Here is a 16,915-nt window from a genome sequence, read left to right as displayed (position 1 = left end):
TCGAGCCTCACTAGCCCAAGTCTGTCAGCATGGGCTGTGAGGGTCGCTGCAACAGGTTGTGTAGCTGTACCTATAGTGAACAGGGACAAATGACTTCTCAGCTAGAGGGACCCCTTGTAAGTTTTTGATAGTTTTCATGCTAACACTGGATGATAAAGATATGCACTAAAGTAGAAAGCTTAGAACAGTTTAAGATGAAAATCAAATAGTTAAAAAAATTGCTGCTTCAAGTAAGTACTACAAAATAACAGCTATTAATACAGTAAATCTATCCTGGTCAAATTACATTTCAAAAAGATAAGCCTCTCTTGCACTTTGGGAGAACAAATGGCATCTGATATACATCATATCAAAGTAAATAAACAGCCTCTCAGAAGGGACACTGTATACTGAGCTCCAAGGAATGGCATAGCTAAGTCTGCAAGATGAGCTAGTATGATATATCTTTATGCTTTTACCACCCAGTGGAGTCTCCTGTGCATACAATAGTGAGGCACATTTCCAGCTTGGTCTTGACAGCATTTATAGTTACTAATGTTAGATAGTATCTTTGCCCAGTTACTGCACACACTTGAAACTTAAGTGGGTTTTCTTTATTGGTGGCCGCGGGTAAAATTACTTAGGTGGTTTTGATAACTTTGCCCTGCTTCAAATTCTTCCCCCAGTCTTTAGGTGCCTTTCTTTGCTGTTAATAATTATTTTTCTTTACTCTTCAAAGCATCTGTGTGATTCTGGCTTTTGCATTGTCTTGATGAAATCCAAAACTCATGAGACTAGCTTAAGTGGGGCTCCAACTGACAAGTTACACTAGCTGCCTTAGACTCAACATTGCAGAAATTTTAACTCAGAGGTTAAAATTAAGACCCCAGATACCTTTTGCGGAGCTTAAAATCCTGTCTTTGCTGAGATGAATCGAACAAAATCATATAATAAAATCTTATGCTTCAAGGCATAAACTGATCATCTGCAGGGTTCTTGAAGGAATTTTTCCCTTTGCACAATTGGCCAGATATATTCTGTTTGTTTTTTTTTTTTTGGTATTGTTTTTGTTTTGGTTTGTTTTTTTGCTATCTTCTAAAGCATCAAGGTTTTGGCTGCAGCTGGAAATATGGCACCAAATGGGAGTGCACTGAAGTGTTAAGGAGAATTCTCTTTCTTAGATGCTTGACTGATGAGTCTTGCTCACATGTTCAGAGTATGGGTTAACTTCAGAGGGTTCAAATTCGGATCACAATCTCTGCTGGACTCCTGTGTTCCACAGCCAGCATTTCTACTTTGGGTTTCATGGAACAGGAAATTATCAGAGTGCAGTTATTCTCCACCATGTTTTTCAGTAAATAATAGATAGTGTGAAGCTGCATATGTGCACTGTCTCAGTTAACCAGCTCATTTAGGGTAGACGCTTTTCTGGTTATAGCCATTGCAGTCTGGAGATGATTGAAGGAAAATGTCTGTTTTTTAGACTATAAGCTCTTCAGGTGGAGACAAGACTTTCTGTGTTTATTTAGTGCCTAGCACGCTTGGATGCTACTGTAACGCCGACAGACCCTGGTCGTCAGCGGGCGTGATCGAATCTGGGACCTCTGGAGCTTAGTGCATGAGCTAAAAGCCAACTGGCTGTTAACTGTAGGCTCTCTAGGTGGTCTTGGTGCTACTAGTTGGGATAGAACACCACACTCAGAAGGTGTGTGGGTTACACTACTGTAATCTAAATAATAATAGTGGATCATCTAGTAGACCTAGACAAAGAAATGAAGTGATGTTAGAGGGTTTAAATTTTTTAAAGCAAAAAGTGGTAATGTGCTGGTCTGCCTCATCCTTTGATTGAGGGGTGGGGCAGGGGGGGCAGGAGGAGTTTATCATGATCTTTACTTTTAGACAAACTTAGTCATAGCTAGTTTGCCACAAAAACAAACCACCACCACTTCTACCAAAGACTATACCAAACTCGCCACTCTCCCAAATTCCTCCCAAAAGAATCTAGCTGAAAATCACTTGCCATTTTCTCCCCACAGGTGCTATGGATCTTAACCCTAGGGCTTGGCTACACCGGAGAGTTGCAGCGCTGGTGATGAAGTTACAGCGCTGCAACTTACTCTGTGTCCACACTTGCAAGGCACAGCCAACGCTGCAACTCCCTGGCTGCAGTTCTGCCTGTACACCTGGTCTGCTTGGGGTGTAGTGATTCCAGCGCTGGTGATGCAGCGCTGCTCATCAAGTGTGGCCACCAAAAGCGCTGTTATTGGCCTCCAGGGTATTATGAGGTATCCCAGCATACCTTTTCAGCCACTCTGCTCATTGTTTTCCACTCCACTGCCCTGGGCTCAGGTGACCCGCCCTTTAAATGCCCCGGGAATTTTAAAAATCCCCTTCCTGTTTGCTCAGCCAGATGTGGAGTGCAATCAATCAATCAGTCAATCACTGACCATGCCTCCACGCCCCAAACGAGCCCCAGTATGGAGCACTGGTGAGCTGCAGGACCTCATCAGTGTTTGGGGTGAGGAAGCTGTGCAGTCACAGCTGCGCTCCAGCCGTAGAAATTATGATACCTATGGCCAGATATCAAAGTCCATGCTGCAAAGGGGCCATGAACAGGACGCGTTGCAGTGCAGGGTTAAAGTAAAGGAGCTGCAGAGTGCCTATTGCAAAGCCCGTGAGGGAAACCGCAGCTCAGGAGCTGCTCCCACGACCTGCCGTTTTTACAAGGAGCTGGATGCGATACTTGGGTGTGACCCCACTGCCAATCCGAGGACCACGATGGAGAGTTCAGAGCAGGGAGAAGAGGGAGAGGGTGTAGAGGAAACCGAGAGTGAGGCTACTGGGGTGGAGGGAGACACCCCAGAGTCCCAGGAGGCATGCAGCCAGGAGCTCTTCTCAAGCCAGGAGGAAGCTAGCCAGTCGCAGCAGCTGGAACTTGTTGGTGAAGAAGAAGCAGAGGAGCGGGTTCCTGGTAAGCAGCTTTTATTTTAAGGATGGAAATATTTTTTTGCAGGGGGGGGAGGGGTTATGGCTGCATGCATGCATGCCTAGGTGTGGAATAACCCATTGACTTGGTCTATCACGTCTCGGTAATCGGCCTCGCTAATCTCTTCAAAAGTTTCAGCCAGAGCGTGGGCAATGCACTTGAGCAAGTTTATAGGGAGAGCCACCGTGGTCCTTGTCCCAGTCAGGCTAATGCGTCTGCGCCACTGTGCCGTGAGGGGTGGGGGGACCATTGCTGCACACAGGCAAGCTGCATAGGGACCAGGGCGGAATCCACATTGCTGTAGAAGACCCTCCCGCTCTTCCCAGGTAACCCGCAGCAGCGATATATCTGGTAGTAGAAAATCCTGTTGAAAATGTAGGGATGAGTGTTCAGTGCAGGTCCCCCCCAGCTGCTCTCTGCTTTCCCTAGTGCACAGAAACCCCAGTGAGCCCTGACTCAAGCTCCCCTTCCCAGGTGAGTCGCGGCAGAAACACTCACCCCATTACTCACCATGTCTTCGCTGCTGTGGCCTCTCTTTGCTAGGTTTGCTATGTGTAAATGATGCTACAAATAGTCTACAAACTCCTTCACTGTGATTATAAACAATGCAGTCTCTGTATTAAATGTTTCTATTTCTGTTTTTTTTAAGTGTCTTTGAATCCTCCGGCCCTATCACAGCCTGCTGAAAGACTACAGAACTTGAGGCGGAAACCAAGGAAAAGCAAAGAAGATTTGGTGAAAGCAGTTATGAATCAGTATGCCAGAGAGAATCAGAGGCTGCAGGACTGGAGAGAGAAAATGCATCAGTGGAGGGAAACACAAAGCAGGAGAAAGGGAATTGGCTACCAAGAAAAGCACAAGCTGATAAGCCTCCTGGCGCACCAAACGGAGTGTATGCAGTCACTCGTAGCCATGCAGGCAGATAACTACTGTTCTAACACCCCCCACAGCTCTCTCCCTTGTTCCCCAGTGTTTGCTCAAAACCCCCTTCTCCAGCATCCTGGTTCTTACCACCACCAGCTGCCACCAACACCTGTACGTTCACCTACCAGCCCTGAGAACTACGACCCTTACCCTATGCACTCAACCCCCATCGCCATGCAGCATGTTAATCCTGAAGTGCAGCAGGCATTGCACAGCAATCCAGGCAGGACATATTCAAACCTCTGAATGTACAGTTCAGCACCCTACCCTCTGCCCTTTTATGTACTGTATTTTGAATAAATGATTTCTTGGCTTTTAAGACATTTTTTATTATTGCAGAAAGTGAAAAATACTGTACCCCAAGGCAAAAACAGGCACTGCAAATCATTGTAACCACTGCACTTCACTCCCGTGCAAGGCACCAAACATTACTGTTGGCTTTCAGCATCAAATTGCTCCCTTAAGGCATCCCTAATCCTTGAAGCCCTGTGCTGGGCCTCTCTAGTAGCCTTGCTCTCTGGCTGTGCAAATTCAGCCTCAAAGCGTTGAACCTCGGAGGTCCATTCCTCACTGAATGTTTCACCCTTCCCTTCACAAATATTATGGAGGGTACAGCACGGGGATATAACGGGATACTGCTTTCCCCCAAGTCTAGCTTCCCATAAAGACACCTCCAGCATCCCTTTAAACGGCTGAAAGCACACCCCACAGTCATTCTGCACCGGCTCAGCCTGTAGTTGAACCGGTCCTTGCTCCTGTCTAGCTTCCCTGTATACGGTTTCATGAGCCAAGGCATTAACGGGTAAGCGGGAGCTCCAAGGATCACAATGGGCATTTCGACGTCCCCTACTGTGATCTTGCGGTCTGGGAAAAAAGTCTCTGCCTGCAGCTTCCTGAACAGGGCACTGTTCCGAAAGATGCGTGCATCATGCACCTTTCCAGGCCATCCTGTGTAAATGTCAGTGAAACGCCCACTGTGATCCACAAGCACTTGGAGAACCACAGAGAAATACCCCTTCTGATTAATGTACTCGGAGTGGTGCCAGAATAGGAATATGCATCCCATCTATCGCCCCTCCACAGTTAGGGAAACCCATTTGTGCAAAGCCATTCACAATGTCCTGCACGTTCCCCAGAGTCACGGTTCTTCTTAGCAGGATGCGATTAATGGCCCTGCAAACTTGCATCAACACTATTCCAACGGTCCACTTTCCCACTCCAAACTGGTTCGCGACCGATCGGTAGCTGTCTAGAGTTGCCATCTTCCAGATTGCAATAGCCACCCACTTCTCCACTGACAGAATAGCTCTCAATCTCGTGTTCTTGCGCCGCAGGGTGGGGGCGAGCTCCTCACACAGTCCCATGAAAGTGGCTTTTCTCATCTGAAAGTTCTGCAGCCACTGCTCATCATCCCAGACTTGCAGGACAATGTGATCCCACCACTCAGTGCTCGTTTCCCGAGCCCAAAGGCGGTGTTCTGCGGTGCTGAGCACATCCATTACTGCCACAAGCAATTTAGTGTCATGCGCGTCAGGCGAATGGATAGCATCGTCGGACTCCTCACTGTCACTTTGGAGCTGAGGGAATAGCTCAACTGCCAAACGTGATGTGCTGGCAACATTCATCAGCAAAGTCCTTAGCAGCTCAGGCTCCATTTCTAACAGAAATCGCGCTGGAGACTCACAATGGCGCCAAACTGCTGGGATGTGTAGCGATGCACCACGGGGCGTTTGGACAGGAAGCGGAATGACCCACACCCTTCCGTCTCTTCCCACAACCCACAGCGCCAAAATGGGACGAGGTGCTCTGTGGGATAGCTGCCCACAATGCACCACTCCCAACAGCACTGCAAATGCTGCAAATGTGGCCACACTGCAGCGCTTTCCCTACACAGCTGTACGAAGACAGCTGTAACTCCCAGCGCTGTACAAATGTAAGTGTAGCCATACCCCTAGTTAAGACTCTGGAAGGTCTATGTGCCATGGCCTCTTCTGAGCTTTTTACATCTTTCATGGTTCTCTGTGCATCTCAGTGGTAGTGAGACAGCCTCCAGGTGCTTGCCTTTTTTTTTTTTTTTAAACAATATGCTTTCTCATAGGTGTTACTGAGTACACAAACATAACATTCTCAAGAAATGATGTCTTCACGGAACTTACTGTACATTTAGCTTAAGTGGGTAGTTTTTTATTTTTATTTTTATTTGTATAGTGGAGCTGCTTAGTGTGTTAGTTGCACTGCTTTACCATTTGGTAAGAAAAATAGCAATATTGAGTTGCTTTTTCTTTTTTGTTCAGTACCTACATTGAATTGAAGTGGGGAATTTGGTATACTATTAGGTGAGTTTTAAATATTGATCAATCACTCAGCATGCACTACAGTTAGAACAGATCTCTTTGCATAGCAACAGACGAAAGGGGATTGTCCAACACTGTCGTGATTCCAAATCGCCTCTTCGACCATGTAGACTCTGTTCTTGGCACAACCCGAGTGTATACGTTTGCTAGATAACAAGCTCTGAAGTCTGCACAGTAAATTAAGTCTCCCCTTTAGCCATCCTCCTTTGAAGTGATTATCATCGTCTTCCACTGGTCTTTCCTAATTTCATCCACTTTTTGTGTAGTTACTTTTCATGTATCTCACAGATAACTAAGATTTCTTACTTCTCATTAATTATTTTGGGTTAAATGCTCACCCTCTTTTGTCCCTGGGAGAGTAATTTGTACGCCTTATTTATATATTTGCTTCAAACTGCTTTGTAATGGGTACTTGTTTGGTTTCTGTATCCATGTTGCTGACATCGTAGTCCAAGATACTGTTTTGTAGTACAGTTGCTCTTGTTTCCTTTCCCTTAATTCTCAAAGTCAGCAGAATCACCTCAGTTCATAGCTCCAGACTAAAATCAGTCACACGTACTCGGAAAGAAGTCCCTAGTCTCTCAGTTCCTAATACAAAGCGACTCTTCAAAGGAAATGTTTTTTTAAAAAGTAACCATAACTTACTTATTGGATTTTCACATAGACCATTTTAATAGAGATTCAATCTTCCCCAAACTACCCCCCAACCCAGTCCCCTACTATTAGTGGTCTCCTTACTATTGCCATAAATAGTAGGATTTTTGTGTGCAGCAGTATCTTGTACTGACCTGCTGTTCCAGGGGTGGGCAAACTACAACCCGCGAGCCGGATCTGGCCTGCCAGCCGTTTTCATCCGTCCCTCAAGCTTCCGCTGGGGAGCGGGATCTGAGACTTACCCCACTCAGGTGCCCCAGCTGGGGAGCAGGGTCTGGGCCCGCTCTCAGAAACAGCAGTGTGGCCCCGCTCTGACTCCTGCACACTGCCCCCACCCCAAGTGCTGCCCCCGCAGCTCCCATTGTCCAGAAATTGTGGCCAAAGGTTGCTTTAGAGGCAGCACCTGCAGACGGGGCAGCGTGCAGAGCCACCTGGCCATGGTTCCAGGAGCTGCTTGAATTAAGTGCAGCCCGGAACCTGCATCCCTGGCCCCCTCTGGAGCCCCATCCCCCTGCCCCAATCCTGATCCCCTTCCCACCCTCCGAACCCCTCCGCCCCAGCCCGCAGCCCCCTCCTGCACCCTGAACTCCTCATTTCTGGCCCCACCCTGGAGCCAACAAACCCAACCAGAGCACTCATCCCCTTCCACACCCCAACCCCAATTTTGTGAGCCTTCATGGCCCGCCATACAATTTCTATTCCCAGATGTGGCCTTCGGGCCAAAAGGTTTGCCCATCCCTGTGCTATTCCCTTGTTGACTTTGAACCACATCTCTGTTGCATAGCAATTTGCACCAGTGTAGAGTGGTTGCGAATTATTGCCATTCTGATTTAGTAATGCTTACACCCACTTTGCACTAATGCAAATTGCTACACATGGTGCAGGGTAATGAAGATGGGTTGCACAACATTCTTTTCCCTATAGTGCTGATAGACTGCTTTCAGAGCTACACATATATTTTGCTACATCATCATTTTTTTAAAAGGCAAATTTAAGCATAAAGGGGTTTAAAGAGCTGTTGCTGCTTTTTAAAAAAAAAATAAAAATAAAAATAAATCCTGTATTTGTCTTTTTTGGAAACTGTGTTTTTACAGCTGGAATTAAAGGAAGGAATTTGAATGCGAATATGTTTAGAGGAGAAGTCTTTTTGCTAAACAGTCTTTCACAGCAAAGGATGTGACTTAGTGCCATACATGCAAACTGGGGATAACCCAGCAAATCCACGTGAAGACATTTTAAAATTGTGGCTAAATTATTACTGTTAAGGTGCAAACTATACACTTAAGAAGGGGTCATTTTCATTTCTAACATTAATTGAAAGGAACATATGGGGAATGGGGCTTGGAAAATTTGTTTTCATCAGAACTGAATTTTGGCTTTAAAACATGGAAAAGTGGGTTAAATGTATGCTAATTATGAGTTCTGCGGTGAACTGATTGTTGACTTGAGGTCTGCAGCTTTATCTGTGTTGTATGTTCTTTGAATTCAGCTTAATATAATATTTTAAATATTTTAAACAGCAGATGTGCATTCCTTAAAGATTTGCATAGATGTGGATGTATGTATACAGTATGTCTCCTGTACAATGATCTGTTGACGTTATCCTCTGTTGCTTAGCTTCAGACAGTAAAGTCATGACATGTGCGGCTGTTTGGAGGATGCCGAAGGAATTGGAATCAGGCAGTCATGAATCCCCTGATGATTCATCAAGCAACACTCAAACCCTGGAGCTACTCTGTCACCTTGACAACACAGCCCATGGCAATATGGCCTGGTAGGATTCTGCATATTTTATATTCCCAGAAAAAGCCTAAAGCCCTGTGCTGTTAGTTTTGTGCAGATTTATATTGTAGAAACTGGTTTACAAACTTTAAAACTATTCTATCTTAAAAAATGGTACAAATTGATTTTTTGGTCCCAGATGTTTCATAGATTAAAAACATGTATTATAGTCCTTGCAAAAAACACATCCTGTAAAAAGCCTGTGTACTGTTTTGTTGTGCCTTCCCCCACTTTCATACAAAACCTTTGTTGCACACAAACAGGTGCTCTACTTAACATTTTAGGCTTTGTCGAGAATATAATTTTGATATTGCATTTTTATCTTTGTTTTTCTGGCTGCTTTTGCTCTGTTTGGTATAAATATAAGTAATTTATTGTTTATTGGGGGAAGATTTGATTATGTTACATAGTTCCTCTATTTTCTTTTCTGTCAGCTAAAAATATATAATGAGGTCTGGAATATTGCAGTGTGTTATCATAGAGGTCCTTTTTCATTATTTGATTGAGAGAGTGAAATTTGCTCACCGTATATTCATGAGCACCTAGGTGTGAGTATCTGTATACACCTCTACCCCGATATAACGCAGTCCTTCGGAGACAAAAAATCTCACTGCATTATAGGTGAGACCACGTTATATGGAACTTGCTTTGCCCCCTCCCCCCGTTCATTGCTCCCTGACCGCCCCTTCCAGGGACCCCTGTCCCTAATCACCCCTAGGACCCCACTCCTTACCCAACCTCCCTGCTCTCTGTCCTCTGACTGCTTTGACCCCTCTCCACAGCCCCTGCCCCCTGACAGGCACTCACGGAGCAGTGACGGGAAACGAAGCAACATGGCCCCAGCCTGCTCCACTCCGCAACCTTCCAGCCGTGGCACTTCACTTTTCACCGCCGGTGAGTGCAGGGAGGTTAGGAAAAGGACGCCTCCCGTACTCACCGGTAATGGGAAGCAGAGTGCTGCAGCTGGGAGCTGGCTGAGTAGAGCGGGCTAGGGCCAGGCAGCTCCGCTTCCCACTGCTGGTGAGCATGGGGAGGTTGGGGAAAGGATGCCCTCCGCACTCACCAGCGGCGGGAAGTGGAGTGATGCGGCCCAGCCCGCTCCGCTTTCCTTTCCCCAGCCCCAGCCATGTCACTGGGGGGAGGGTGGAGTTGGGGAAAGGTCCCGCACTCACTTGTGGCTGGAAGCGGAGCACTGTGGCTGGGAGCTGATGGAGTGGAGCGGGCTGGGGCCGGGCTGCTCCACTTCTGCCAGTGAGTGCTTGCCTCAAGCCCCCTCCCCCGAGCGACTCAGCTGGGGCCAGGGCGAGGGATGTGGAGCGGGCTGCTCCTAGCCCCCCGCTAATCCCCTGGGCCACTCTGGGATTGCGGGGCCCCCAAAATTCTCCCCCCATAGCTCCTGTCTCCTAGACACTGAGGGGGAGCCCCTGACCGCCCTTGAGACCCTCTGTCCCTTATCCAACCCCTCGGCCCCAGCCCGGCCCAGCACCCTTAACACACTGCTCAGAGCAGTGTGTCAGAGCTTTACCACGTTGTTTACGAACCCGTGTTATATCAGGTCGTGTTATATTGGGGTAGAGGTGTAACATGTTTCTGTGCAAGGCAACAGAATGTTGACACTCAACCCATAGGACATAACAGCATGGTTTGGCATCTGCTATGACTTCTGGGCCATTTCCACTCCTACACCAGCAAGCAGAGTACTAATTGCAGGAGGACTCTCTGCAATGGCTAATATTGTTTGTGTGTGCGTATCAGACAGAGCATTGAACGAAAGACCATGATCTTAGAGTGTACAGGCCCCTTGCACTACCACCACCAAGAAACTTTGAAGATACCACCCAAAAAAGGGTGAATGAGGAAGGAGAGGATGAGACATGGGAATTGAGAGATGTTGTATCATATTTACATACATTGAACTAGACAGTGCAACATTACACACTTATGCTGTGTCAGTTGTTGTTCTGTGACTTTCTTGTGGGAGTCTATTGAAATTGCATCAAAGGAAATAGCACTTTGATTCAACCCTATTTCCTCAAATTCTCCCCTTCCTTTTAGACTTTTCTGTAAGATGAGTTTAAAAAGCTCCTGTGCTGCACAGAAGTGAAAGGTAAAGCTGGAGAATTGCCATCAGCAGATCTCACCTACTGTTGGCTTCCTCCACTCAGTTAGAGGACCCAAAGTGGGTCAGTCTCACCTCTATCCCCTTCCCAAACCCCACTAACTCTCTGAAGCTCTGCTGCTGTCTTGGGGACTGTGTTAACCTTTTGTTTGCAGTCCTTTATCTAGCTTTCAAGCCATGTAACAGGCATATCTAAGACAAATATAATTTAAACTTCAAGTTAACATTTTGTGAGGCCCTATAAAAATTGCTTGACTAATTATTTTTATATATCTATCAATTTTGCATGATTTGTTGTTTATAAACCCAACCTATTATTTTTGGTTTGTTTAGTTTATTTTTCTTCAGGCCATATTGTGGAGGCCTCTCATTGGAAACCCAGTGAGACTACTTGAGTGATTAGGTGCTCGCTAGGGTTTGTTCACTAGAGAGTGCCTTGGTTCCAGAGTTTTGTCCTTAATCTGTGTGTCTGTACAGTTATTTTTTAAAGCAAGTGCCTGGGTAGTAAACCTGCAAAGTTTGGATTCAGACTTTCAGAGTTGGTGTGGATACTGTTTAAAGCACTGAGGGTGGGCAGGCGTAGGCCTACCCAAAACAATTAACATTGAGTAACCACAGACCCAGGCATCAAGAGGACAACAAATTAAAAAAACAGGATCAGGAGTGACGTTAGAGGGTAATAATGAGGGATCATTGGGGGACGGGAACACACCAAGCAGAGAATGCCAGACAGTTCCCACTGCTCCTCAAAGGAATCTAAGGAGATAGTGGATGCTCTTCAGAGGAACTCTGCCCAGAGATTTGAGCAGATAAGGGACCAGAATTAGGCCACACAGTCACAGAGCACCCCCGCGCCGTTCAGCTTCCTTCTCCTACTGTGATGGATGGCTGATTTGGCCAGCACTAGGAGGAGGTTGATTATGAGGTCTCTTGACTTTGTGGGCCCATGGATGGAGTGTACTGGGATAAGGAGGTGTGGAAGATAGTGCAGCCAGAATCTCCGTAAGAGGTTCTAGAGAAGCTAGAAGAGAGTCTGTAATCTGACACACTTTACATAGAAGTATGCCAAGGTCTCCCTCTGCCCACAGAAAGGACAGATGTCAGCGGAGTTCTTGAACCATGCCAGGTACACGTCTGTGCTCATGATTCCATGAAGGTGCCACCAGCTAGTATCCCAGGAGGGTTGTAGGACCAGAGTGAAGTACAGCCAGGCCCTCCTTAGGTGGCAGCAGGTCCTGCCATTTGGCATCGGGGCGGGACATCAGGGCAAAGATATGGGTGGTGTGAAGCATGAGTGCATATTGATTGTTTCCTGGGTGTGTTTCAGAGGCATATTGGCTGGGTGGTGTTCAGCCAACTGAGGTTGCGGGAGAAGGGCCTGAAGGCAAGGTCTGGAGGGCCAGCTGGTGTGGGTGCCATCGCGGTTTGGGTGTGGCTTTGGTAATTTGTGTAGGTACTTTAAGTTCAGAATCACTTATAATTCGTTTAGTAAGGATTAAAACTAATAAATAGTCCTGTATTTAAAGACCTCCTTCCTTGTAAGAGACTACTCAAAGGTATCCTAAATAATTTTACAATGTTAAATTACCTTTATTAATTGAACACGTCTCTAGTTTGACCAGAGACCAACCAGAATTGGGCCAAGATAGAGTAGCATCCTGTCCTGAGATCTCCACTGAAACACTTTGGCCTTCAGTGCCTACACAAGTATACACAAAGATCTGGTGTATAGGGGACTCTGCACTTTGCATCATTCAAAATATTACTTTTAAGATTTTATTCTGAAACACAAGGCAGTAGTGTGCAGTAAAGCTGTGGGTTTATTATTTTCATCCACATGTAGGTTAACTGCCAAGCAGAGAGCAATATGTTGACAAGTGTCTACTTAGATGTTTAAAAATCTGTTTTGTTGTTTAATTCAATATTTGTGTTTTAGGTACAGTATTTTGTAAAATTAAGAGACTTGCCCAAAATCACCCCAAATAGTCGTGGAAGAACTGGGATTAGAATTTACCTTTAATGACAAGAACATTCTTCCTTCATTTGAAGAAAAACAAAATATTTAAAAATCATCATGAAAATGCACAGGAAACTTCATAGTCAAATGGGTTACTTACATTAAGGAGGCTGATTCTTTGGCTACATAAATGTCATGTTAGTCATTCAGATTGCTGGCTGTAACTACCTGGTCAATGTTTCATTCAAAAACACAATCTCCTACTGTTCTAACTAAAGGGCTTATATGCTTTGTAGTCTAGCTATCAGAGGCAATGTGATTACACCCTCTCTGAGCAGTCTGGCACTCCATCCAAGTTACTTTGCGGGAGGAGGATCAGGAAAAGAGAGTCATTAACTGAATCATGACAGCTCTTGAAATTGCACACTTGAGGTGATAGCAGATTTTAAAAGTTTTTTTTAAGTCAAGTTTTGAAATGAATGGTTGGAATGAAGATTAGAAAGAAGATTGCAATTATCAAATCTCTTTATCTGCATTTTATAAGGAAAAGAAAAGGAGAGAGAAAAATTTAAATTTTAAAATGTGCTCGTAACATTACTTGTCTATTACCAAACTCCCATGTTTTTCACACGGTCCTTTTCTTACCTATGCTGTCTCCTTTCACTGTTCCGACTGTATCCTGCATCACAGCTTCTTTTCTCTACAGCTAATTTTCCTATGTTCATTTCCTATTGCCATATAGTTAGAATATTGTCTCTGATAGTATTTTCTGTTTCTAATATGATGTGTACTAGAAGTACGTGGGAGTGCAAGGGGAGAAGGGAATTATTTTCACTGCCAGGATGGTAGGTATTAATTTTATTTGACTTACCATTCTTTCTTTTAATGACTTTGTTTTAACAAGAAGTGACAAGGACACGGGCACATAGATTTTCAAAAGTGAAATGAGGTAAAGAAGATGTAAAGAAATGCAGAATTCATTTTTGGGACAAACACATACATACACACATCATATAATACACACACTGTAGTGTGTATTTTCTTCTGAGCCAAGATCAAAAAAGAATGCCTAATGTGTGATGACAAATATTCTAAGTTTTCCTTATCTGTTTCTGTGCTTCATGTGTCCTCTGCTCAAAGACTTCTGGAATGTTTTTCTAGTCATATCCTGACAAAACTAACCATGACATCTGCGGACAAAGACATTTGGAGCTCTTCTTGCCATGCGTATTGTCAGTATTTGGATACCACCAACTGCTATTCATCTGCAGTTTACACAAATCTGTACTGCTGCTAAGCTTCAATGTATCTTGGAGTTAGCAAAATTCTTTCTCTGGATATAGCAGACATTTGAATTAGCAGGGAGATGGATATGAACCCTACTTCAAAAAAAACATTTAAGCATGTGTTTTAATATAAACTTGTGTAGTCCTGTAAAGTACTTTGCTAGCTTGAGGCACAAACAACCTAGGTCTTTTTCACCTATAACTTCTACAGTTTTATAAGAAGTTTCCCCTTTTCAGGTTGTACTTCTTATGTATCAAGCACTTAAGAAGAAGTCTGACAACTTAGTCTGTTGTGCTTATAGAAATTAGAATATAGTTACTGTTATGCATACCAAGAGTTAGTAACAGAGGGAGGGCTTCTACTCTAAAGAAATAACGCAGTCTGCTCAGAAACTAAGACATTTTCATCTCAGGAAATTGCTGATAAAATTATATTTGCCACCTCTTGACTTTGAAAGTTGAGTTCACTTTTAAAGAGTTTTCTCAACTTCTCTTTTGAGCCTGTAAATTGTTTCACAGATTTCAGTGAGATAACTTGCAAGATTAAGGGTTTGCAAGAAGAGGTCCTGTATTTAATTGTTGTTTGTTTATGTAGCAATATTGTTTGTGGCATTTTAGAGAAATAGATGATAATATCCCTAGGAATTTACAATTGGAGTTAAGATATTGCATGTCAAGAGAAGTTGGACGACCTGCTGTGGGAGCAGGAGATGCGAAGGGAAAGGGGAGACAAACAACAATAGGACTCTGTGATTACTTTGGTTAGTAATATATGCGTTGTGAGGGTTTCCTAAAACTTGTTTCTGCTTAGCTGGCATTGAGACTAGATAGGTCTTCAGGAAAGGGGGGACAACTGGATCGGAAAGGGAATTATAGATGTAGGAGTGAGTCCACCTGGAAAAATGCATGATGAAATGAGGATGAGGGAAGTAAGGGAAAGATAGTTAAATGTGCCAATTAGGTACATGAAGTAGCAAGGGAGAAGTGGAAGCTGAGCGGTGCAAGACCTTAAAGGTGAGTACTGAAAAGTTTGAATTTGATCCAAGAGGCAGAAGACAGCTACTGAAAACATCTGAAAAACAATGATATTGTCAGAATGGCATTTAAAGCTATCCTTGATTGGAGATGGATAAGGGGAGGAGTTACTTCTTTGATTAGTTCCCAGGCAATTAACTCAAATGTTGGAACTATAAGTATTAGCAGATATAAAAGTAACTAGAGGGAAGTAGCAGTTTAAAAAATGCCAGCTGTTTTTGGGTCTCTTGAATATTTAGTGGGAAAAACTTTTAGAATTAGTATGTTCTGGATTTATGAAAGCTGGGGCAGGGAAGAGAGAAAAAGCAACTGTAAATAAATGCTTTTCATGATCTGGAAAAGATGAGTAGTGAGGTGTTGTTCCTTGCACTAGGGGATGTCATATGGCTAAATCCATACTACTTTGTAAAAGGGCTTATAAATCACCCATTAAGGTAGTTTATCACCAAGCACTTTGTTATATAACCAATAGTAAAAAGAGACTCCTAAGCGAGACTTAGACTTCGTCTACAGTAGATACCTTACAACAGCACAGCTGTACCGATACAGCTGTGCTGCTGTAAAGTCTCCCATGTAGTCGCTTTATGCTGACAGGAAAGAGCTGTCCCATGAGCATAATATAACCACCCCCAATGAATGATGGGAGAATGTCTCCTGCCAACATAGCGCTGTCCACACCAGCACTTCTGTGGGTGTAATTTCTGTTGGTCAGGTGTTTTTTCACACCTCTGACCAACAAAAGTGCTAGTGTAGATATAGCCTAAGTTGCCAGGGCATAGTGTTAGTAATGTTAGCTCTTTCTTTTTTCGTGTTGCTTCTTTAACTATTATAACGTAGTTTATCTTACGGAAAGGCTTGAGTAAATTTTCTTGAAATAGGCAATGAGTTTTGGATCCAACAACTTACTTACTCTGTTTATTTTGCAAGAGTAAGTGTTTTAGAAAACTGAGCAAAATATCTTGTTGGTTTTAAGTTGGTGAAGAAATGTGAAACCCGGGGAGGGAGGAGTGAAAGAGGGGCAGATGACAGGGAAAGAACAACAAAAAGAATACCAGGCTGAAGTAACTTGGCATGGACATTGTGGACTAATGCTCTCTCTTAATTTCAAATCTTCTCCATTTTTAAGTTCTACATAGTATGCCTGTGATCTGTTAGCAAGGTGAGTTTTTTCTGGCTTATGTATCATAAATAATTAATATTCCAGTATTAGAACACTGATAACAATTCCCAAGCATTCCTGTGCTAGAATAGAATAGTGTTAACTCTGTAGTGCTAATAGGTATGCAGTGCAATAAAAACTTAGCTCTGTCAAAAAAGTGAACAGAGATCACTATAAGTATGTGCGGAGAACAGACCTGCTGTGTGCGAAGATAGATAGGATATTTATCACTCTGTATAATCCATTGTAATTTTCTCCTAAGCATGCATTTGGTTAGCAATCTGAAAAATGTGAAGTAAACTGTAAGAATATAGATAGTACTATAAATTTAACGACTATACCAGTACCAAAAGCCTTTTGTCAAGTAGGGGAAAAAAATTAATATTTCTTTATGGAGTGAAAGAAACATTTCTAGCAAAAGACTTATCTAATTTTGTTCTTATAAAGGCACTGAGACATTAAATAGAAAATAAATGTTTTCTTCCCTAAACAAATCTGTCTTCGGTGTGTTTTAATTAAAAATTATTCTTTCTCTTTAAAAGGCCTATCTTCACATTGCTTATGATGTGGGAAATCCCTTTTAAATGAGGAAAAACAGAAAATCTTCTACTTTTGTCGGGGCTGCTCCTCCTGCTTACACTTGAAGTTGGTAGGCAAGTCAGCAAACTATTAGTGACAGA

The 16,915-nt window shown here is 43.8% G+C and overlaps 2 protein-coding genes across 4 annotated transcripts in view; both read left to right on the top strand.

Annotated features, from left to right (window-relative positions):
* EIPR1 (EARP complex and GARP complex interacting protein 1) overlaps positions 1–16,915 on the top strand; it is a 181,762-nt gene that overhangs the window by 101,868 nt on the left and 62,979 nt on the right. For all 3 annotated transcript variants that reach the window (XM_050950900.1, XM_050950897.1, XM_050950899.1), the window contains one exon: positions 8,515–8,671. In XM_050950900.1, the coding sequence (XP_050806857.1) occupies positions 8,515–8,671 (157 nt within the window). The remainder of the gene's footprint in view (positions 1–8,514; positions 8,672–16,915) is intronic.
* Positions 2,103–4,186, top strand: LOC127049684 (zinc finger and SCAN domain-containing protein 29-like). The gene is made up of 2 exons (XM_050950871.1): positions 2,103–2,950; positions 3,615–4,186. The coding sequence occupies exons 1-2, from the start codon at positions 2,200–2,202 to the stop codon at positions 4,133–4,135; spliced, it is 1,272 nt and encodes a 423-aa protein (XP_050806828.1). The 5' UTR covers positions 2,103–2,199; the 3' UTR covers positions 4,136–4,186.

Source organism: Gopherus flavomarginatus, chromosome 4 (assembly GCF_025201925.1).
Source record: "Gopherus flavomarginatus isolate rGopFla2 chromosome 4, rGopFla2.mat.asm, whole genome shotgun sequence".
Classification (NCBI taxonomy): Eukaryota; Metazoa; Chordata; order Testudines; family Testudinidae; genus Gopherus; species Gopherus flavomarginatus.
The sequence above is the reverse complement of the archived record's forward strand: the minus strand, read 5'-3'. Positions and strand labels throughout refer to the sequence as shown.

What these genes read in the sequence shown, in the direction of transcription:
- LOC127049684 (XM_050950871.1), top strand. Translation starts at nt 2,200, where the DNA reads ATGCAGCGCTGCTCATCAAGTGTGGCCACCAAAAGCGCTGTTATTGGC. An exon ending in AGCAGAGGAGCGGGTTCCTG is followed by an intron (nt 2,951 to 3,614) that starts GTAAGCAGCTTT and finishes GTTTTTTTTAAG; the next exon opens with TGTCTTTGAATCCTCCGGCC.